Genomic DNA, 24,267 nt, shown 5'->3' on the forward strand with positions numbered 1-24,267 from the left:
GAGTGTAAGCTCCTTGAGAACAAGGCTATTTTATTCTTACCTTGGTATACCTAATGTCTAGCACAGTGTCTAGTATACAATAGGTACTTAATAAATGCTTGTTCGTTGATTGATGAATTATTGCAAATTAAGACAATTATTCAGATAATTCTTTTTTATTATTTCACTTGAACCATCAAAAAAAATGAAAGCAACATGTTTGGTTTTTTTTCTTCTTTTGAGTTATTTGGATAATTGTCTCAGTTCTTCATTTACAAACCTGTGAGTATAGAATTAGCTTAACTCCACCCCTCATCAAGCTATGAAATTTAGAATACTAGAGACACTATAATGGAATGTCAGTATCTTATAGGATGGCCATTTATTTAAAATGGTTTTGTGAATGTTGTGAGATCTCTTTCCTGAGAGCTTTGAAATCAGTAATAGAATAGGAGAACATAGAGGGGAAAACCTGGATTCTAGTCCCAGCTCTGCTACCTAGACACAGCACCAGACATTTCTAGGCCTCAGATTCCTTCTCTCTTAAATGAAGAGGTTAGTCTAGATCATCAGTTCTCAAATGCTTTGGTTAAAAATTATTGAGGATCTCCAAAGAGCTTTTGTTTATGTGTTATACCTATTGTTAGATCTAAAACATTTTAGCAATATTATGAAAATAGTTTTGAACTCACAGATCCCCTGAAATGGTATTGGGGATTTCCAGAAGGTACCCAGACCACACTTTGAGAACAATCAGCCTAGAAAATTTTAAGTTCCCTTTCCATCTCTAACAGCCTGTGAATCTAATAATTTATAAAATTCCAAGTAATATTTATAGATTAAAAAACATAGTTATTTAAAATGGAATTTCTCTTTCTGACTTGACTATTCTCAATAATACAATGATCCAAGAAAATCCCAAAAGACTATTGATGAAACATACCATCCACCTCCAAAGAAAGAACTGATATTGATGGAATAGACTGAAACATGCTATTTTTCACTTTCTTTCATTTTTTTCTTTTTATCAAGTTTTCTTGTACAAAATGACAAATATGGTAATGTTTTACATAATCATACATGTATAACCCATATCTGATTGCTTACTGCCTCAGGGAGGGGGTAGGGGAGCAAAGGAAGGAGGGATAAAAATTAGAATACAAAACTATAAATAAAATGTTTATTACAAAAAAACATAGCTGCTTCCATGTACATATGAACTGGAAGAAAGGAAAAGGGGAAAAGATTTGAAAGAAAGAAAGGTAAAAGGATATGAGGAAAAGCATCAATAAATGGAATGAGAGAAATGTAATTTAATTCAACAAGTACTCAATGACTGCCTACTATATACAAGGTACAGTGGTAAGAAGTGAGCACATCAAGATGAAAAACAACCCACTCGTCCATATCTACAAGCAATTTACAATGGAAGGAATTATAGAGGAGGAATAGACAAGACTTGTATGGTACAAGGTGGAATGTAATATGGACAAAGTGAGAGAGTCTCAAAGAAATCTAAGGAAGGAGAGATGGTTTTCAGTTAATGGTAGACAAAAGAGACAAAGGAGGGATCATGGTTCAAGAAAGGTCTCATGGTAGAAGGGGATTCCTGAGGAAGGAAGCAAATTCCAACAGCTGAGGCTGAGGAAGAGATGAATTTTAATCATGGGAGAACTACCCTATGAATTTACATATGGGAGACAGTACAACTATCTTGGTAAGTAGCTAAGAGTTATGGTGTCATAGTTGTAGAAATAAAAGAGACCTCAGAGTTCATTTAGTATAATCTCCTCATTTTTACAGAGGAGAAAAAATTGAGACCCTGATGAGGGGTGAAATAACTTTTCCAGGGTAACACAGAAGCAAGAGTTGAACAGAGGTTCTTTGGCTCCAGTGTTCTTTCCATTGAATTAGAATATTCTTTGTATTAAACCATTGTTATTAATTTATTCAGTTGTGCCTGACTCTTCATGACCCCATGGTCCATAGCACTCCTGGCCCTTCTATCCTCCACTATCTCCCAAAGTCTGTCCAAGCTCATGTCCATTGCTTCCATGACACCATCTACCCATCTCATCTTCTGCCATCCCCTTCTCATTTGGCCATCAATCTTTCCCAACATCAGAATTTCCCCCCTCCCCCGCCATGAATCCCATCTTCTCATTATGTGGCACAAGTATTTAAGCTTCAGTATTTGACCTTCTAATGAATAGCCTGAATTGATTTATTTTGATATTGACTGATTTGATCTTGTTGTCTAAGGGACTCTCAGAAGTCTTCTCTAGCACCACAGTTTGAAAGTGTCAATTCTGTGGTGCTAGCTTTGTATAATAATTGAGTAGAGCTAGAACATACACACACACACACACACACACACACACACACACACACACACACACATATATATATGGAAAGTATCATGAAATTAGGTTTAGATTATTTCTCATGAAAATCATTGCTAGGCCTTAAATAATAGTTTGGATTTGAATGACAGGCTACACTGGGCTGGGGAGTTGGCTGGGGGAAAGGGAGGCAATATGGATCAGAAAGAGAGATGAAACACGTTTAAACACTATTAAACCATAAAACTTCTAGCACCATACCGAGTGACTTTGACGAATACCTTCTGGAGGGCTAGGGTCATAGGAATATGAGTTTTTTTCTTTTCATGATATACCTCTACTCAGCACTGAAGAAACAGACAGAGCTTAGTACAATGCTTGGCACATAGATGCTTAATAAATGTTTATTGATCAATTGAACATACTTTCCAATTATTCATATGAAATGTTAGAAAATTACTTTTAATTACAAGAATATGGCAGGGTACAAGCCACAGTCTAAGAGGAGGGAAGGAGGGCATGCATCCTGCATACGGAGACCAGCCTACAGAGAGGCTCAAGTAGGTGATGGAATGTCATGTATGAGGAAAAGGAAGAAAGCCAGTTTGGCTATACCATGAGTGTATGAAGGGGAGTCATGTAAAATAAACCTGGAAAGATATTTTGGAGTTAAGATTTGGAGGACTTTAAATGCCAAATAGCAGAATTTGTATCTGATTCTAAAGGTTTTAAAAAATCACTGAAGCTGATTGAGCAAAGGAGTGACATGGTCAGCAATGTCTTTCAGGAGCCATCAAACTCATAGTGGGGTCACAAAAGTCAGACATGACTGAATAACAATTTTTTAAATAGTTCATGGACACCAGTACAGTACTGAGTTCTCTATCTGTTATCCTTCATCCTCTTTACACAACTGGCCTACATAAATTTTCATTAATATCTGCTTTTGCTGATTCCTTTTATACAGGGATATGCTGTTAAATTTTTAACAATAGAGTCTCTGGTGGTAAAAATGTACCCATGACATTCTTTAAAGTTTAATTTACATTATTATTTTTTTTTTAGTGAGGCAATTGGGGTTAAGTGACTTGCCCAGGGTCACACAGCTAGTAAGTGTTAAGTGTCTGAGGCGGGATTTGAACTCAGGTACTCCTGACTCCAGGGCCCGTGCTCTATCCACTGCGCCACCTAGCTGCCCCTAATTTACATTATTGATATTTTCAACATTGACTTCTTAAGTCTGGGCAATCAACAAAGCAGTAAATCAAGCCCTGATTAATAGCATTTGCTTGATGTCTGCATAGTTTCAGCATTATCATGGTGAGCCCCTAGAAGTGGGGGCTACCAGGTTGCCTAAGGAGGGGCAACCAGCCTCCATCAGAAACAAAGCAGATCAAAGTTCCAATGCTGATCAGAGTGGCATTAGGCCCTTGAGCAGCCCCTGCCCTTCAAGCTTGGGCAAGTTAAAAGACATATTCTTTTTTTAAAATTTAGTCAGTTAAGGGGCAGCTAGATGGTGCAGTGGATAAAGCACTGGCCCTGGAGTCAGGAGGACCTGAGTTCAAATCCGGCCTCAGACACTTGACACTTACTAGCTGTGTGACCCTAGGCAAGTCACTTAACCCCAATTGACTCACAAAAAAACCAACCAAACAAAATTTAGTCAGTTACATAAGTACAGAATGTGGGAGACTTGGCTTAATAGCAGTTGGTATGAATAAGACTTAAGAGGTTTAGGTGATTATAAGATCATTAGGAGCAAACAGTGTGATCCAGCTACTTAAAACAAACAAAAAGCTAATGCAATTTTTAGGTTGCATTAATCCACAGGTAGTTTCCAGACCAAAGCTGGAATCTTCCAGTTTGGGACACCAATTTTGTAGGAGACATTTTCAAAGTAGCAGGTTTCCTGAAGGCTGCAATAAGCATGGGAAGAAGTCTGGGAACTCTTATTGTGGAGAAGTTTAGACTGGAGTAAAGAAGAACAAGGGGAGAGATGATAGATGTCTTCAAATATTTGAAGGCCTATGTATGATGTGGATAAATGGAATAGACTTACTTTATGTAGCTTGACAAAGAAATCTGAGCAAAAGAGAGAAGTTCCAGAGGGAAGAACTAAGACCAATAAATACAAAGTTATTGGGCAGATTTCCCCTAGATATCTGTGATTCAGTAGAAAGTCTACTGAACTTGGAATAACAGGCCCTGAGTTTGAGTTTAGGTTCTGCAACTCACTATCCATATGACCTTGAGCAAGTCACTTAATTTCTCTAAGCCTCTGTAATTAATCCCATGGCTGGCATGGTCAGTTTTTCATTGACCCATTAGTGTGTCTTTTTCCCCAATATGACAGTTGGATGTCACTTATTGAAGATTTGGTTTTAATGGGCTAATAATGCGACATCAATGGCTTCCCCCCACAAAAAACCCCACTATTTATGATATGCACTTGTTTTTTTGTTTGGGGTTTTTTTGGTGGTGATTTTAGTGGTGTTTTTGCTTAAATTTTATGTAATAAAAATAGCTGGCATTTATATAACTCTTTAAGGTTTGTTTATAAAGCACTTTATAAACATTATCTCATCCTATCCTCACAACAACCCTGGGAGATTGGTGCTATTTTACACATCCCATTTTATAGATGAGGAAACTGATGAAGCCAAGTGAAGTGACCTTCCTAGAGTCATAAAGCTAGTATCTGAGGTTAGATTTTACCTCAGGTCTTCTTGTGACTCTGGGTTCTAGCACTCTATCATTAGCCATCTGTCTGCCTATGTGCATGTAAACAACAATGGGTTCTTTTTTAAAAAACAAAAACAAAAAAAGTGTCACCTGGCCAACTGCTAAAGGGCAACAACTGGATCATGGGATTTTAAAGCTAGAAGGGAATTTAGAGCTCATTTAGTCTAATCTGCTAATTTACAGATAAAGGAAACTGAAGAACAGACAAATTAAGTGAGTGATACGCATATAGTATGTGGCAATCAAAATACACCTGAGTATGAACCTAAGAAACCTCTCTTGTGCCAGGCAAAGAAGCTTGTGAAGAATGTGCCACAATCTTGAGAGTGCTAGAGAAATATAAAGGACTAATTATTTTTCTAGAACAGTGTTTTCTAGCCACTAAACCCCATTAAGGATCTGTGGCGAGTGTTTGCCACCCCCGAAAACCTAACTACCAGACATTCTCACTATTTAGAATTTGTGAACTAAAAAAACCTGACTCCTGCTCCTGTCACCCCTAGCAGAGGGCAGAGAACTCCAAGATGTAAAGTTTACATATTTTGCCAAGTTGGCTCGATGGTTGGGATTGTGAAACACTGTACTCCATTTACCCTATACCCTCCCCACTTTGAATTTTAATTATACTCTACTAAATCATTCACAAGTGGTATTTGGCAATGGCATATATTATTAGCTAGCATTTATATAGTGCTTTAACATTTGCAAAGTACAAATAATCTCATTTAATCAATACACATGGAGGTACAGTATAACCTTTATGGCCAGTATTGTTACACTTTACTGCCATCTACTGTACCTATAGCATTAATACAACTCAGTCTTGTATCATAATAATGTACCCTGAGACTGAGTTTGGTTTCTGTCTCAATTTTTATTGATCACTAGTCCACAGAATTTGAAAACAAAATAATTGGGAGCTAAAAATAATTAAATCAAAAGAAAATCAATATAACTTTTCAGTTCATTTGAGAAAAAGTGTAGCTAAAATCTAAACTTTTGAATTCATCTACTGTAGAATTGAAAAACTGTTGTGATAAAAGTAAAATAAGCAGGATATATATGTGTGTGTATGTATACACACATATATGTATGATACATACATATTTAAGTTACATATAATTGCCATTTAAGGTAGAGAGAATAAAGTAGATATTAAGTAGTGAAAGGAGGAGAAAACAGAGAAAGGAGAAAGCCAGGAGGGAAAATAAAAAAGATAACTAAAAGAGGAATGTGAGATGGAGAATATTAGATGGAAGAGCAAATGCCAAATTCCTGTTCTAGCAGTCCCTTCTCTTTGCAATCCTCACTGAAATGCCTACCCTACCCCTACCTTGGTCCTCTTTAAAAGCCTTTCTATTCTCCCACCTTCAAAAATCTTTGTACCAAATTAGAAGAAAAATGTATTCCTATCAAATTAGAATAAAAAATAAAGATGGGAGACAACACTGAATGTTTCTATAAGACATCCAATGTGATAATTCTGTCAAGTCTGCGGGCAGGGGGAAAATGAGAAATGAGAAAGATGTTGACTCTACCACCATTTCTTAGAGAAGTTTCCTGAGGCAAAATAGTTCCAATTTTGAAGAGGTTGTCAGGTTAAATGATCTTAGTTGGCAGGTGTAAAATCAGGCTAGTGATCTGTTTGCTCTCAGTACCACGGACAGCAGAAATTCCAGTTCCGCTATACAAAAGAACAGAAACAAAAATGAAAGCCTCACCAACTTTTATCTTGTCTTACACTGCTGATTGCCAGTTAGAAAAGTTATGTATTTGTGAATATCTTAAATATAATTTAAGCTTCCTACAGGAAGGAACCAGCTCTTTTTCTTTGTTACCCACAAATAACCTAGCACAGTGCTTTGCACATAGTAGGTGCTCAGTAAATATTGAATTGCATTATGTTTTTAGCTTCAAAGACCAGCCAATCATTACTTAGATTTGTATGACAATATCTGGAAAACATGAGAAAGACTTATGGCTTTAAGGGTAGACATATTATTTGGAGGATAAATAAGATCAAGTGGAAACCAATGGCCTCAGAGTCCACTTCCACTGAGCTTCAGCACTGTACATTGTTGGTTTCTTATTTTCTGGGGAGCACTGCAACTTCCACTGTCATCAAGTATGGGTGCATATATATACATATATGTGTGTATATATATATATATATGCATATGTACACATATGTGAGAGAGCAAAGGAAGCAAGGGGGAGCAGAGCAGAGGAAAATATATTGATGAGTCAGGACATAGGTTCAAATTCTAGCTCTGCAACTTACTATCTGTATGATGTTATACAATTTGCCCACCTAACCTCTCTGGGCCTCAATTTCCTTATCTAAAAAATGGTGGGCCAAGGGTTAGATTAGAAGATTTCTAAAATCCCATTTTCAGCTTAAAATCTATGATCTTGTGAGATGAAGCTATGGAAATCACCATTTGTAATAAGATAGGATGATATAAAAATGTCATCCCTCATCCCAAATGAATATTATTTGATCATTTCTTGGACAGGCATGGGGGACTAATAAGTCTGTCCATGGATTAAGTTCATGACAACTTTTAACTCTTCTCAAGATAATCTCTAGCCTTTAGGCTTGCTCTGTAGACTTCTACACAGTGACTTGTAAGATGAGTTACTATATTTGTGGGAGGCATAAGATTAGGTGTTTGCTTATGTTGCCAAGAACAGAGCTGAGCTAGCACTTAACTAGGAATTTAAATTACATTATGTTTCCCCATTGTCCTTGGATGGTAAAGTAAAAAGAACTCTGGGTTTGTAGTCATAGGATCTCTGCTGTGAATATATCTGCTGTGAACCTGTCATTGAGAAGGCAGAAAAATTCTGTCGTAGATGTACTTCAACTATTTCAGCTATTAATCATTTTCATTTTAGCAAATAATTTCCTCTCACTGGTAGGACAAAACAAGGTCCTGTCAAAGACATCATAGGCTAAAGTAGAATGAAACCCACATCAAGAGGTGATATAAATGATAAAGGAAAATTAAAAGGTAAAGTTTTAAATATTTGGGGGGGGTATTTTTAAAATTTTTATTTTTTTTTTCAAAATTAAAAAAATGCAGCTCTCCACTAAAGTTATGTCCTAATGCTTCCTTGTGGCAAAGAGTTAGCCCTGGGTTTTCTTTTTTCTTCTTCTTCTTCTTTTTTTTTTTTTTGATGAGGCAATTGGGGTTAAGTGACTTGCCTAGGGTCACACAGCTAGTAAGTGTTAAGTGTCTGAGGCCGGATTTGAACTCAGGTCCTCCTGAATCCAGGGCCAGTGCTCTATCCGCTGCACCACCTAGCTGCCCCCAAGCCCTGGGTTTTCTAAGACTATGCCAACAAAATGCAAGCACTGGAAAAGCTTTCTAAACTGGAAAGGCTTTGGGTACAGGTCCAATGACAGACAGTTCATTTGACCTCCAGCCCCTGAAGGTTGACTAGCAAAAAATTAATTGGTTTTGGTTCCAACAACTTAGCAGAATCAGTCTACTAAAAAGATGCAATCTTCATAATGAGGGAAATGCTAAACCTAGTGAAATCATGGACTTGTAAAAGTATTTTGATTCAATTTCACAAACATTTATTCAGTCCTTGCTGGATGCAAAGGACTCTAAATGAAGCACAATGTTTATATACAATATGGTTCTCCCTGGTTGAAATTACAGCCTAATGGTAGAAGCTGGCACATAAATAAATGCAATACCAAATAATACACAAGTTTATAATAAAAGTGCATATTCTAAGTGAGATCCAGTTACTGGGGATCAGGGGAGATAAACTTTGGGTTTGAGCTCTAATATTAGACAGAAATCCCAACTTTAAATGTGGAGGGAGAATAGAACTTTGTAGTCATGGGGAAAAAAAACATGAACAAGGACACAGATGTGGAAAAAATACAAACTGTGTGTTGGAGGTGGAGTGAATAGTCCAGTTTAGATTATATGGTTGAGAGAGGGAGTGTAATCCTATGAGAATAGTTCAGCGTCAAAATGTGGAGGTCCTTGAATACCCAGCAAAGGAGTGTGGACTTTATTTGTTAAATAAAAAAGAGCCACTGAAGGATTTTGATATTTTTTTTATGGGGCAATTGGGGCTAAGTGACTTGCCCAGGGTCACACAGCTAGTAAGTATTAAGTGTCTGAGGCCAGATTTGAATTTAGGTCCTCCTGAATCCAGGGCTGGTGTTTTATCCACTGCGCCACCTAGCTGTCCCCCACTGAAGGATTTTGAAAAGAAGTATAACATGACTAGTCTTATAGATTAGGAAGATAAGTCTGTAAGTTGGGAAACTGATGTGGAGGTTGAAAGGTAACACTCAGAAGGACTGGAAAGAGGTGTTATAAATGAATTCCATCAACTTTAGAGGTAAAAAAGGAATGGTCTGGAAGTAGCAATGGGTAGGAAAGTGTATGCCAACTTTTCTTGATGCTGCAAGTCAAGAAGTTCCGGGACAGTCCACCAATGGACAAGGTTGTAAGGAATATGGAATGCTCAGTGAAAAAACAACCTTCAGGTAGAACAAGGAGATGGAAGGAGTGTTGAGGAAATCATTCATGGATGTAGATTGAGGACTGTGTTAAGTATAAAGTAGGGATTCCAGTGGCCTTAAAGAGAGAGTAAACCATATCAGAATGTGCAAGGAAAAGGACTTCTAGCCCTGAGAGCCATCCCAAAATGGAATGAGCTGACTCAGAAGGCACAGGTGTTCAAACAGAGGCCAGACACTGATTATCGGAGATTGCCTAATGGGCATGCTGGTTCAGGTACAGGGTGGACTTTTAAATGGCCTCTGAGGCTCCTGCAACTCAGTCTAATAGACAGTGCTGTATCTGAAGTCAAGAAGACCTGAGTTTGAATCCTGCCTCAGACACTTACTACCTGTGTGACCCTAGGAAAATAATGTACCATCTGCCTGCCTCTGTTTCCTAATCTATAAAATGGGAACTACCTCCCAGGATTCTTTTTTTTTTCATTCTTTTTTTTTTCAGGCAATTGGGTTTAAGTGACTTGCCCAGGGTCACACAGCTAGTAAGTATTAAGTGTCTGAGGCCGGATTTGAACTCAGGTCCTCCTGAATCCAGGGCCGGTGCTTTATCCACTGCACCACCTAGCTGCCCCCTCCCAGGATTCTTGCAAGGATGCAATGAGAAAATATTTGTGATGTGCTTTGCAAACCTTAAAGTGCTATATGAGAGTTCATTGTTATTATTTCTACTGATCTGAGAGGCAGCTATGATTTGTACTTCCAGGTCCATCACCAACTTGCTCCACAACCTTGATGAAGTCCCTTCCCTTCTCTGGGTTTGTTTCCTCATATATAAGAACAGATAATACTGATGATGTCTAAAATCTTTCATTCTAAGCAATATGCACAAAAATATTTGTTTTAAAATTTTCACAATAAAATACTGGTGTAAAATTAAAAAAAAACATGTCAGAGTGGACTTGAGGAGAAATGGGGCTTAGCTGAACAGAAATGAAGTTTATATTGAAATATAAAATGGTGGGGCAGCTAGGTGTTGCAGTGGATAGAGTACTGGCCCTGGAGCCAGGAGAAGCTGAGTTTAAATACGGCCTCAGGCACTTAACACTTAATAGCTGTGTGACCCTGGGCAAGTCACTTAACCCCAACTGCCTCATCAAAAAAAAATAAAGAAAATATAAAATGGAACATTAGTTTTGCCTATTGACTAAGAGAAGGATTGACTAACAAACGAGAATTGTTTCATTCTTTGTGCTTGTATCTCTAGTGCCTAGCAAAATGGCTGGCATATAGGGGCTCTTAATAAATACTTGTTGATTGATTGATTAACTAAGCCAAGGGAAATAAGTAACTTCTCTTCAAAGCACAAATATATTCATTATTTTAAGGTTGTACTGTTTTCCTTCCAGGTTCCTCAGGCCCAAAATATTCATCTCTCATCACATCCTTTTGCCATGCTAACAGCTTCCAAGGCAGCAGAACATGCTCAGAAACAAAGTAAGCTCATTTATGTTCATCTCACCCTCAATTTTAGGAAAACCCAATTTTAAATGAATTTTTTCTCATAACCAATAAACATTTATTAAAGACTTACCATGTGTTGAGTGCTAGGGATACAATTAATAAAAAGATGCTCCCTGCCCTCAGGGAATTTACAATCTGATGCTGGGAGACAACAAACAAAAGGAGGCAGGAAAGCAGAAGGGGGAGGGGAGACCAGAGGGCATTTTATTCTATGGAGTTAAAATTAGGGAGAGCAGCAGATGCCGAGCAGAGTGAGTTGAAAAGCCCAGTTTCTGCCCTCTGTAAGGCAAATTAGTAGGAGGAATTTGGTAGTTTACACTCCAGTCCTTCAAACAGAGGGAAGAGGAAGCCAAGGAAGTTCGATCAAGGCTTGAGTTGGACATGGTAATGAGACTAGAAGTGATGAACTTAACCTGACAGGGACATCTTCCTTGAGTTGAAACCAGGAAGGGATTTATTAACCACTTTTTGCTTTTTTATCATCCACATTTCACAATGTCTCCTCCTTCTAAAAATTCACCCCTTATGGGGGCAGCTAGGTGGTGCAGTGGATAAAGCACTGGCCCTGGATTCAGGAGGACCTGAGTTCAAATCCGACCTCAGGCACTTAACACTTACTAGCTGTGTGACCCTGGGCAAGTCACTTAACCCTCATTGCCCTGTACCCCCCCCCCCAAAAAAAAATTCACCCCTTACAACAAAGAATAAAAAAGAGTAAAAAGAAACAGTTCAGCATAAACAACCAACATATTGAAAAAGTCTGACATTATATGCAGGACTCCAAGCCTTATCCCTCACCTTTTCAAAGAAGTGGGAAGAAATATCTTTTCTAATGCTTGGGCATTGACATTTCATATCATCTAGTTTCTGCTTATTTCATTTTGCACTAGTTCATATAAGTCTTCCCACTTTCCTCTGAATTCATCATGTTTGTTACTTCTTACAACACAGTGATATACCATTACATTCACAGATCCCAATATGATTAGCCATTTCCCAATCAATAGGCATAGTTCTTTGATACTACAAAAAGCATTGCTATAAATATTTTGCTACATACAGAGCTATTCTTTTGTTGTCATTGAGCACAATATTTCCCTTTTCTTTAAAAGAAAAGGCAATGTCATAATTTTATCAATTAGAATAAAAGTTTATAGCCAATTAAATTTTCATTAGCTAACCATAGTTGATTCATGGGAGTCAGATTCACAAAGATTACCTGTTTCTCACATTACCTGAAGCAGAGGGTAATTATTTGTCAGAGCTACTGAAAATGGAAATAAAACAATCAGAGCAGGAAGCTCTCCATGTGTGGGGTAGCCATTTACCAAGAGTATTATATTGTGGATAGAGCACTGGCCCTGGAGTCAGGAGGATCTGAGTTCAAATCTGACCTTAGACACTTGACACTGACTAGCTGTGTGACCCTGGGCAAGTCACTTAACCCCAATTGCCTCACCAAACACACACACACACACACACACACACACAGACACACACACACTCCAAGAGTATTATATACCATACAGGTCCTCCAAAAGAGCCCTGTATCATGCCTTCTCATGGAATCAAAATGAGTATAGATTTTTTAAGCCTATACCAGAACAGACAACTGGTAGGTGCTAATAAATTGGAAAGACATTAAGCCTAATGAAGGACCAGCTTAGATTTGTACTGGGAGGCTCATACCTAAAGGATTGGCAACCAAATACTGAGTGTAGGAGCTATTGTCATTCATGAAACTGTCTCCTCAGGTGTGGAAAGATCATCATCTGTGTCAAAGTAGGCAGCACCCCCCATCAATGTAGTCACAAATTTTTGATGTATTAAAGTACCAAGTACAGATTCTAGTCATTGTGTGTCCCTAGGTATCAAGTTACGAAGGAAAATAGCCCACAGAAATGCCACCAACAGCTCAATAACGACAAAGGCTATGGAGTCAAAATCACCAAAAAGCTCAGAAAAACAGCCAAAGACAATAGTAAGTCTGGAAACCTAAAGTGGAAACTATGAAACTATTCTTTACTATTCTTTGTTGGAAACTCTTATTAAACTATTGCTAAATGGCTGAAGAAAAGCAGACCTAATCCCATAGCATTTAAATATTTCTAAGAGGCAATGTGGCACAGTGGGGAGTGACTGGGCTTTAAAGTCAGAAAGATTTAAGTTTAAGTTCTGACTCTGACACTTACTGCCAGATGAGTGACTGTGGGTAAGTTTCTTAGAGTCCCAGTGCCTTGGACATGTCTCTAGAAGACTAAAAATTGAAAAGAAGGTGCTAATCTGCATCATAGAATTAGTCTCTTTATTTGGGAGTTCCCCATACCAATGAAATCATGTCTAGTCCCTATCTATTCCTGTTACATTTCTGTATTTCATCTTCCTGAATGTATTTTTCTTTAACTGATATCACCTTACTCCTACATATAGGTCTCTAAAAGTGGCTTGCCCTAAATCCAATGTGTTACTTTATTTAGTTAATAAATAACAATATGTAATATTTATAGGTCTATCATAGTAATTGGAGAACTGGCCTTGGAATGGGAAAAACCTGGATTCAAGTCTTGCCTCTGATCTCAACTGGTCATGGGGCACCAGGCAAGTCATACAAGCATCTCAGTGCTCTAAGACAGTAAGTGGGAGAGAAGGTGCTGATCTGTAATTGCAGAGAGAGAGTTTCCTCACCTGGGAGTTCCTTATACCAAAGAAACTAGTCTCTGTCCTTTAAGGTTTGCAAAATGCTTTATGTAGATCACATCACTGGAACCTCACAACAACCCTATGAGCTGGTTGCTACTATTATCATTGTTTTACAGATAAGGAAACTGAGGCCAAGAGAAGTTAAGTGACTAATCAAGGGTGACCCAGCCAGCATATATCAGAGGCATAATTGAACCCTAGTGTACCTAACTCCAAGGCCTGTTTTCTATCTACTTCCCCAACTCTGTCAAATTGTTGAATTGAACTGAAAGGTAGTCACAAGAAATGGAGCCTTTCTTAGAAAAACAATCCAATGGGGGAAAAAAACCCCAACTTTACATTTTCTCCACATTTGATGCCCTTCCACCTTTTTCAATAACAATAGCAATAATACAACCTAGAGGCAAATTTAAAGCAACTACCTTGACCAGTAAAATTGAGGGGCTTCTTCACGAGACAGGTTTCCTTATGTCTTGCAGGTCTCTAACGAAGCTGAAATTTGGGACCAAGGCAATGAGAGAATTGATGACCAACAACACAAAAGTACCATCTGAGAAGACAATACCTTGTGCTCACCTCTTCCCATAGATACCAGCTCCAAGCAATACTGGCCCTGCCCCTTCACTGTACTCTTGTGTTTTCTGCTATTTTGTTTTTGTTTTCTAGGAAAGTGAACTTCCTCTGACTCAGGTTATTCAAATAGGTGTGGACCTGGCCCTGTTCAGTGATTTGGCAAGAACTGTTGGCAAGGCATGGGCCTAGTCTGCTCTATGAAGATATTGTAGCACTATGAAGTACATTTGAATAGATTTCCTTCTAATTACTCGCTGTTTGTACTTCTTTCCCTCTGCTTTGTATCTCAGCACATTTCAACTCCTTGGCACATTCTTCAAATACTCACCTCTGAATGTTCTTTTGCTCTCATAGAAATGGGAGAGTAAGGCCCTTAATTTTCCCAAGTAAAAGTTACAATTGCAAATGGTAGAGAACAAACCTTTTATTGCTTCTAGTGTGTTTTAATGTAGTTATATTTACTTAATGATTGTTTATAATAAAGTACATATCAAAGATATTTGGGTATTGAATTTCTTCAACAAAATTTTATGGGGACAAAATTCTGGTATTAAAAAAAGAACAGTTATTTGTTTGTTCAGAGGGCAATTGAGATCAGACTTGTTAGCTGGTTTTCCAAACTAGCCAAATGGCGAAAGAATCAACTTGCAAGGAATTCTCAAGTGAAGTGCCCCTGTGATCTGTGTTTAGACCTATACTGGTTATCATTTTTGCCAGTGACTTGGGCTGAGGCAAAGATGGCATGACACAAAGCTGAGAAAGATGACTAATAAACTGGATAATAAAAACCAAAAAGGTCTTATTTTTAGAGGACATTTCATTTTGTCATTTTCGCTAAGCAATGGAGAGTTTGGTTACCTAATTTCTATGCTTCTCAGGTAATTTCCTAAGACTTATCTATCATGTCATATCTAAAGATGGAATTCTGATTCAATTGATGGAGTCCTTTTATCAGTAATTCCCCAGTACTGAAATGACATTTTTTTTTTTTTACAAATCTAATAATACTCTTTAAAAAGGATCACCTAGGGGGCAGCTAGGTGGCGCAGTGGATAAAGTACCGGCCCTGGATTCAGGAGGACCTGAGTTCAAATCCAGCCTCAGACACTTGACACTTACTAGCTGTGTGACCCTGGGCAAGTCACTTAACCCTCACTGCCCTGCAAAAAAAAATAATAATAATATTTCATTTGATCCTCCTGACAACTCTGGGGTGTAGGTGTTATTATTAACCCCCTTCTAAGACATAAGAAGTTAAGTGACTTACCCAGGGTCATATAGCTAGTACATATCTGAAGCCAAATTTAAACTCAGGTTTTCCTGATGCCTGTCCAGAGATCCATCCTCTGGGCTGCATGGCTACCTCACCAGATACTTGTTATACAAAGTTTAAACGTACTCTTTCCCTCATTGTTATTGCTAATGCCCCCCACCCCATCACTTTGTATATATTCTTCATTTTTCATTTGCTTAACTGTGTACATGTTGTTTTCTGTTGAAATCATGTGTCAGTTTCCTTCTCTAAGGGCAGGGACTATTTCATTTTGGGGGTTTGTAATGTCTGGTGCCTAGCACAGTGCCTAACATATTGTGAGTATTTAATAAATGCTTGTTAAATGAATGAATTTCCATAGCTTATATAAACAAATTCAAATCAAAAGTTCAGTTAGGGTTTTGGATTAAATGATAAATTGATTTTTAAAGGGTGATATTGAGTAGGTAGAATGGATTACTTGATAGAGTACTAGACATGGAATCAGGAAGATGTTAGTGCATATCCTGCCTCAGACACTTTTAATTTAATGTTGATCAAGCCACATAACCTCTCAGTGTCTCAGTTTCTTAATGTGTAAATGAGTAGAATTAGACTCAATGGTCTCTGATCTTTGAAACCTCTAGATATCTGAAAGTATAAGTTTGTTTAGGGAATGAGGAACCCAGACCCATGATTTCATTATTGTAGGGGTGTGGCAACTCCCTCTATCAACGTAGATTAGCAATCATAATGTAATTTATAGCTGTAGAGAGTTACCTCATAAGTATTTAAATCCAAATAAATCTTCCTGTCTCCTATCCACTACATCAAGCTGCCTTCCAAAAGTTCAAACAATCCTCAAAATTTAACACTTACATAATCCATTCTCCTTCCTGCATACAGCCTCTCTTTGTAGTCTTATTAATTGTTTTGCATATCTCCTAATTTTCTCAGGTAACATTTTCTGGACTCTCCAAAATACACAACTTCACCACAGGAATCACAATGAAGTTTTCCAAATCTGGGCATTAACTCATTGGGATTCCCCACTACCCATCAGCCCTCCAAGTCATTTAGGAATATGCCCATTCACGTGCTTTTGCTCCTGACTCAGCCTCAATGCAGACATAGCTCGGCCTCAGCAGTTTCTATAGGGACAGAACTCTAAATGAAGTCAGTCCATTCATGAAAACATGCATTTCTATATGGCTGCATAGGGTGAGAAGCTGGCCCATTGTGCCCAGCACCATAATGGCTCTGCTGACTTCAATAGCTTTCAGAGGGAGCGTAAGGCCAACTCGAAAGTACCAGAGAAAGCAAGAGGGAATTGTACAATGCACCCCCTGCCCTGATACTAGAAGGAAAAAAAAGAAAACATGAAAATCCCCTCCCTAGCCACACTGGGCCTCTTTTGTGTTGTTCTTGCCGATGCAGCAGCAGACCCGCTCTATATATACAAGCAGCCACTGCTGGTACACTGCACTTCTGCATCGCCGCCAGGCAGACATGGGAAAGGTGAGCAAAGTATGAGGATGTCATAAAGTTGTTGTTCCTTTTAAATGAAGATTCTCATTCCCAAGTGAATGCTCAATAACCTACTTGGTGTTCATTTGCAGATCATCTTCTTTGAGGACCGGGGCTTCCAGGGCCGCTGCTATGAATGTAGCAGTGACCATGCTAACCTACAATCCTACTTCAGCCGCTGCAACTCCATCCGGGTGGAAAGTGGCTGCTGGATGATTTACGAGCGCCCCAATTACTCTGGGCACCAGTATTACCTGAGAAGGGGAGAATATCCAGACTACCAGGAATGGATGGGCTTCAATGACTCTATCAGATCCTGCCGGACAATCCCTTACGTGAGTTTCATTTCATGTTGGGTGATGAGTTAGTATCAGCAGCTGTGACTTCATATTTGCAAAATCATTTCTATTTATTCTAATTTAGAAAAAAAAGGGGTCAGGCCTGGGTAGGGAATACTTGGGATTATAGGTTCATAGATTTCTGGTTGATAGGGGCTTTGGAAAGGGTAGAATCTGCCCCCTCTATTTGACAAATGAGAAAACTGAGTCTTATAGAGATTAAGTGAATTGCTTGAGGTCCTTGAGAATTTGAAAAAAAAAGAATTATGAATAGCTAAATAAACATCGACACTTTAAAACAAAATGTATAAATATTCTATTATGACACTTCTTATTTCAAATTCTTCCAAAGATATAGGATTTCAGTGGTTTGGGTACTTCTTCCACAGTTGTATATCACAACCCCACCACATCTTGGTAGACAGTTTCATGAGTTACTGTGACAAAATAGCAAAAGTCATCCAGTGTTCAACCTTCTTGATCTTAGCTAGGCTGGCCCCTATCATGACAGAGGCAATCTCTTGTCATGCCTCTACTCATAGCCTTTCTAGCTCGTGAAGACCTGTGAAAGTTTGGGTGCTGCTGGAAGAGCCTTTTAGTACCCAACATAAGCTTCACTTCATATTTATAGGATCATAGACCTTGAGCCAGAAGGGACATCAGAGGCCATGTAGTCCAACCTCCTTGTTTTGCCAATGAAGGTTAAGCAACTCACCGCAAATCACCCAGCTAGTAAACACTAGAAGCTCTGACAATAACATACACCTGGTGTTAAACTTAGACTCCTCTAGAAGGCACCTCAGTCACTGGGTGAAATTCATCAAGGTTTGGTGAAAAGAGGATTTTGCTAGACTCATTTCATTTCCTTTTGTGATCAAGAAATAAAACAAGGGTTTCACATGAAGGAACAGAAATGCAAGATGTCTTGACCTTAGTTGTTTATTAACCTGTGATGTGCTAGTCAAGAACATAGGAGAATGTAGTTTAGATCAGAGAATAGATATAAGACTTTAAGGAGTTTATTTCCATGGTGTAATTTTTAAGGTTCATGTCAGCCAGGGGAAAAATATATTCTTATGGGGGCAGCTAGGTGGCGCAGTGGATAAAGCACCGGCCCTGGATTCAGGAGTACCTGAGTTCAAATCCGGCCTCAGACACTTGACACTTACTAGCTGTGTGATCTTGGGCAAGTCACTTAACTCCCATTGCCCTGCAAACAAACAAACAACCCCCCCCCCAAAAAAAAATATATATATATATATTTATTTGGAATTCCACAGGGCTTGGGCCTCACCCTCGTGATATTTTAATTTTTTAATTTTTTGATGGGAACAAAGCTCTACTCATTCTATTTGTTGATTGTACTAAATTGCATGGAGGGGATTAGCACACTGGAGAAACAAATGAAAATTCAAGTTGGAAAATGGGCAAATATAAAAAGGTTAAAGTTGACTAGAGGAAAATAGAAATAATTCATTTGGACAGGGAAAAAATACCATGATCTTAATATAAAATAAAACCAAAATATGAGAGGTCTTACAAACCCTTTCTAGGGGATAGCAACAGGATGGGTGATTTCTTTGATGAAGGGAGATTTCATGAGGTGTATCCCTTTTTTTGGGGGGGGCAATGGGGGTTAAGTGACTTGCCCAGGGTCACACAGCTGGTAAGTGTTAAGTGTCTGAGGCCAGATTTGAACTCAGGTACTCCTGAATCCAGGGCCGGTGCTTTATCCACTGCGCCACCTAGCCGCCCCTGTATCCCTTTTTAATATAGGTTGGTTCCATCTCTACAAGACAGAGTTGCCTAGAACACTGAGATATTAAATGACTTGCCCAGGGTCACATAGTCTACATGTTAGAACTTAAACCTAGGCCTTCCTGACTTTAAGACCAGCTTGTGAGGGGCAGCTAGGTGGTACAGTGGATAAAGCACCGGCCCTGGATTCAGGAATACCTGAGTTCAAATCCGGTCTCAGATACTTGACACTTACCAGCTGTGTGACCCTGGGCAAGTCACTTAACCCCCATTGCCCCACAAAATTAAAAACAAAACAAAACAAAAAGATCTGCTTGTGATCTGTTATGCTGCATTGCCTGTCCCAAAAATATTAAATTGATTACTAAATATTATCTTGAATTGAAGGAAGGAACTGTGGAATGTAATCCTCTTTAAAAACTCAGCATATATAGTTGAAGCATTCAACATCTCAAAAAGAAAAAGTGTTTCACCCCTGGATTTCATTTTTTCCCCTGCTATATCAAGGAGAGTTTTTAGGACAGAGGTCTCCTGACTGACAGTGATTCCTAATCAGATTTATCTTTAGGGTTGCTGTTGTTGCTCAGTCATTTCAGTCTTGTGTGACTCGTTGTGGCCCCATTTGGGGTTTTCTTTGCCATTTCCTTCTCCAGCTCATTTTACAGATGAGGAAACTGAGGCAAACAGGGTTAAGTGATTTGCCCAGGGTCAAATAGCTAGTAAGTAATCTGAGGCTGCATTTGAACTCAGGTTTTCCTGACTGCAGGCCCTGTACTCTATCCACTGCCCATCTTTAATGCAAGCTCCAGGTAAAACAACTCTAACTACAGAGGGAAGGGAAGCAAAATGATCTGAGGGAAAAAGACAGTACATTTTAGAAATCCTTACTTTGTGCAGACAGACACGGACTAATCATATAACTCCTTCCAAAATCCAGACAACACTTCTCAGTTTATTTTTCATCTTCTCTTGATGTTTTTCCCCTTCAACAGACTGGATCCCACAGGATGAGGCTGTATGAGAGAGAAGACTACAAAGGTCAAATGATGGAGCTCACCGATGACTGCTCATGTGTCCACGATCGATTCCGTCTGAATGAAATATACTCTCTTAATGTCTTGGATGGCTGTTGGGTCCTGTATGAGATGCCCAACTATAGAGGAAGGCAGTTCCTGCTGAGACCCGGCGAGTACAGGAGATACCTGGACTGGGGAGCCATGAATGCCAAAGTGGGCTCTCTCAGAAGGGTTGTAGATGTGTACTAAATTAAGAAGTCTCTTGTTATCACTGATGTAAAAATTAAATAAATATGTAGGTTGTATTTCTGGCAATACTTGGCTTCTGTCCTTTTTTTTTCGATGGCATTATTTTATGGATCTCCAATGGGAAAACATTTTTAAAAACCTACCTACAACCCAATCTTCTGGTAATGAGACCCTCTGAATTCAGGTAGGCTTGTTCTTGAACTTCAGGCATAAACTCTGGTCAGGATCATGCTTGAAGCCTCACCAGCTTCATAGAGCCTACTGGAACTCTCAACTTACTGACATAGACTTCAAGAACATATGGTCTTTTTTTGTGGACTACTTAAGTGCTGATAAATAGGAGCCCCACAGGAGAAGTGTGCAACCACAAGATGTCTCGGACTTGAACTCAGGTCCTCCTGACTCCAGGGCCAGTGCTCTATCCACTGGGCCACCCAGCTGCCCCTCCTATGTATCATTTTAATATAAGCCACAAAAACTCTTTTTAAAAAACCACACACAAATATTTAGGAAAGCATAGTGCCTTACTCAGAAAATTCAACCTAATAATCCACACAGGAAAACTAAGTGAACGAAGAATTATCTCTTGTTAAGACTATAACATGGGGGGCAGCCATGTGGCACAGTGGATAGAGCACCAGCCTTGGATTCAGGAGGACCTGAGTTCAAATCCAGCCTCGGACACTTGACACTTAACTAGCTGTGTGACCCTGGGCAAGTCACTTAACCCTCATTGCTCTGCAAAAAACAAAACAAAACAAAAGACTATAACATGCAACTAATAGGGATCTATGAAACATATTCTAGGACAAATATTATTTATGTACAATGAACTAGATCATAATTGAGCAGGACAGAAAAAGCAGGTTAGATTCCATTTTGGTAAATTATATACTATATTTTTTCAAAAAAATACATTTTAGGGGCGGCTAGGTGGTGCAGTGGATAAAGCACCGGCCCTGGAGTCAGGAGGACCTGAGTTCAAATTCGGCCTCAGACACTTAACACTTACTAGCTGTGTGACCCTGGGCAAGTCACTTAACCCTCATTGTCTCACCAAAAAAAATAATAATGTCTTTTATACTCCTCATCATATGTAAACTGACAGGTGTAAGAGTATCTGAGCAGAGGAAGCAGGGTCCCATGGGTTTCACTAGTGTGAGATGAGGCCTCACTTTGGGCAAGCTACTGTGTAAATTGAAGTGTTTAGAGAAATGAAAGGGAGAGAAGAATGCAGACAAAGATATCCAGCATAGCTCCTTGCACATAATAGGACTTCAGTAAGTGTTTGTTGAATTTGAATTTATTTAATTAGGATATATGGGCCTCAGATGAGTCATGTACTCAAGGTTCAAATCATCAGGTTGTAGGGATAGTTAACTGAGAGCAAGAATTACCTTCCTATGCTCATAATGGAACTTGGAGTCAGGAAGACCTAAGTTCAAAATCTCCCTCAGGGGCAGCTATGTGGCACAGTGGATAGAGCACCGGCCCTGGATTCAGGAGGACCTCAGTTCAAATCCGGCCTTAGACACTTAACACTTGCTAGCTGTGTGACCCTGGGCAAGTCACTTAACCCCCATTGCCCCACAAAAAAAATACATTTTAGTGGCATTTTTCTTTTAACCTCGCCAAAAGTTCTCACAGTATCCTTTCCATTCCTCTTCCAGTGAGCTATCCAATGTAAATATATTTTTAAAGAAAAAGTAGACCAGAAAAATCAGCAAAACTGATCAGTATAGGGACAGCTAGGCAGCGCAGTGGATAGAGTACCAGCCCTAGAGTCAGGAGGACCTGGGTTCAAATCCAGCCTCCGATACTTGACACTTACTAGCTGTGTGACCCTGGGCAAGTCACTTAAACCCAATTGCCTCACACACACAAAAATAAACAAACAAACAAAAAATCGAAAAAACTGATCAGTACATCAAAAAAAGTCTGAAAATACAAGCAGTATTCCAGACCTGTGAACCTCCCACTTCTTCAAAGGAGTAAGTGGCGGGGGTGGAGGGGGGTGGGGTTATGACTTCTCTTCCATGGAATGAGATGTTACTCCTAGGATAAGTTCATCACCTTTAAACTCACCATCATGTTGCTACCTCAACCCTTGATTGACTCCCCCTCCCTCATCTTCTTTCCCCTCTGTTTGGAGGGCTGGAGGGTACCAAACTCCTCCCAAAGCATTCCTTTATTGAGGTCAGAATCTAGGCTCTTAGATCACTCTACCTTGTATCTACTACCCTCCCTGGTTTGAACTCCTTGGAAGCAGATGCTTCCATGTCAGGTACCCCTTGGTGTTTCCTCCCTCTACCTTCTGATTCCTGCTTCCTTTTTGTGTATTGTTTAACTCTTGAGATTGTAAGCTCATTGAGGGCAAGGACTATCTTTTTATTTATTGTATCCTTAGTGTTTAGCACAGTGCTTGGCACATGGTAGGTGCTTGACAAACGTTTATTGGATTGGATGGATTGGATTCTCATCTCTCTTCCTTGGGGGTATGCTTGCTTTCTGTAATTCTGCAACATTCACTTTCAATTATTTTGTGGATATTATTCTTTTCATATAAATTGTTGTAAACATTGTATATTTTGTTTTCTAGGTTCTGCTTACTTCATTTTGTATCAGTTCATGGAGATCTTTCCATGCTTCTTTGTATTCATAATATTAATTATTTTTATAGCATAATAATGTCCCATTAAACTCATATAACACAATTTATTTAGTTATTTCCCAATCAATAGGAATCTACTTTGTTTCCAGTTCTTTGCTACCATAAAAAGTGTTGCTATAAATATTTTGGTAGCTATGGAGACTTTCTTCTATCAATGACCTCTTTATAATACATACTTAGTAGGTATGCTACTTTTAATGACCCCAAGCTTCTCCTTGAATCAAAGGTTCATCTTCTTGGTATAAATCTTTTTTTCCCAGCAATGCTATATAGCTATGAGTCATGGAATACCAGTCTCTGAACAAAGTTGTGGGCCGCCCAAAAGGCAATGGAAAAATGCATGATGGGCTTGAGAAGGGTAAAATGTATGACTGATGAAGAATGTTTCAGATCATGCCGGCGGATGGAATTGAGACCCCAATCAGCTCCTGGGATTATGACCACACAGCTGTTGTTTACTTCTGAATTTTATCCTTGCTCAGTAACCATTCTCTTTTTTTTTTGTGGGGCAATGGGGGATAAGTGACTTGCCCAGGGTCACACAGCTAGTGTCAAGTGTCTGAGGCTGGATTTGAACTCAGGTCCTCCTGAATCCAGGGCTGGTGCTTTATCCACTGTGCCACCTAGCCGCCACCTCAGTACCCATTCTCATTCCCAAGACCATTCCTCATCCTATAATACCACCCCAAGGCAGAGATTCCATTCTCAGTTCACCCTGATCTGTGACTTGGAACTAGATAGTGAGTAACTGAACTACCAGTTGGCACCTATTCCTACAGCCTGAACAAGATTGGACTGATCCATGTGGATATGGGACTTCTTGATCTGGCACATAGTGCTGATGCTCTTTTAGTTCCTACTTTAGAATATACTTTGTGAAGCACTCCTAGGTAGAGATGCTTAATATCCCAGACCACTGTATCTGTCTCTCTATGCTGACCTGAGCTAGAAAAATGACTCACTGTGATTTTTCTTGGATTTCTCAGTCAGTACTCTATCCATCACATGCATTTTCTAGACCTTTATGGAAGAGTTATAGTGGAAAATATGGTTCTACTGTTTCCCTGCTACTCTGCCATGCTGGCTCAGTCCCCGGAGATATATATC

The 24,267-nt window shown here is 39.1% G+C and overlaps 2 protein-coding genes across 2 annotated transcripts in view; both read left to right on the top strand.

Annotated features, from left to right (window-relative positions):
• Positions 1 to 14,848, top strand: part of C3H2orf80 (chromosome 3 C2orf80 homolog) — a 34,093-nt gene extending 19,245 nt beyond the window's left edge. The window contains exons 7-9 of the mRNA XM_043995476.1: positions 10,962 to 11,049; positions 12,945 to 13,057; positions 14,256 to 14,848. Of these exons, the coding sequence (XP_043851411.1) occupies positions 10,962 to 11,049; positions 12,945 to 13,057; positions 14,256 to 14,330 (276 nt within the window). The 3' untranslated portion in view covers positions 14,331 to 14,848. The remainder of the gene's footprint in view (positions 1 to 10,961; positions 11,050 to 12,944; positions 13,058 to 14,255) is intronic.
• A 2,262-nt stretch (positions 14,849 to 17,110) lies between these two features.
• Positions 17,111 to 20,489, top strand: LOC122749550 (gamma-crystallin D). The gene is made up of 3 exons (XM_043995968.1): positions 17,111 to 17,119; positions 17,221 to 17,463; positions 20,217 to 20,489. Exons 1-3 carry the CDS (start codon positions 17,111 to 17,113, stop codon positions 20,487 to 20,489), a joined length of 525 nt encoding a protein of 174 aa, XP_043851903.1.
• The last annotated feature ends 3,778 nt before the right edge of the window (positions 20,490 to 24,267 follow it).

The sequence above is a fragment of the Dromiciops gliroides genome, chromosome 3, assembly GCF_019393635.1.
Source record: "Dromiciops gliroides isolate mDroGli1 chromosome 3, mDroGli1.pri, whole genome shotgun sequence".
Classification (NCBI taxonomy): Eukaryota; Metazoa; Chordata; class Mammalia; order Microbiotheria; family Microbiotheriidae; genus Dromiciops; species Dromiciops gliroides.

Excerpts from the sequence above, each read along its gene's own strand:
- LOC122749550 (XM_043995968.1), top strand. Across the intron at positions 17,464-20,216 it reads CCTGCCGGACAATCCCTTAC|ACTGGATCCCACAGGATGAG; the intron begins GTGAGTTTCATT and ends CCCCTTCAACAG.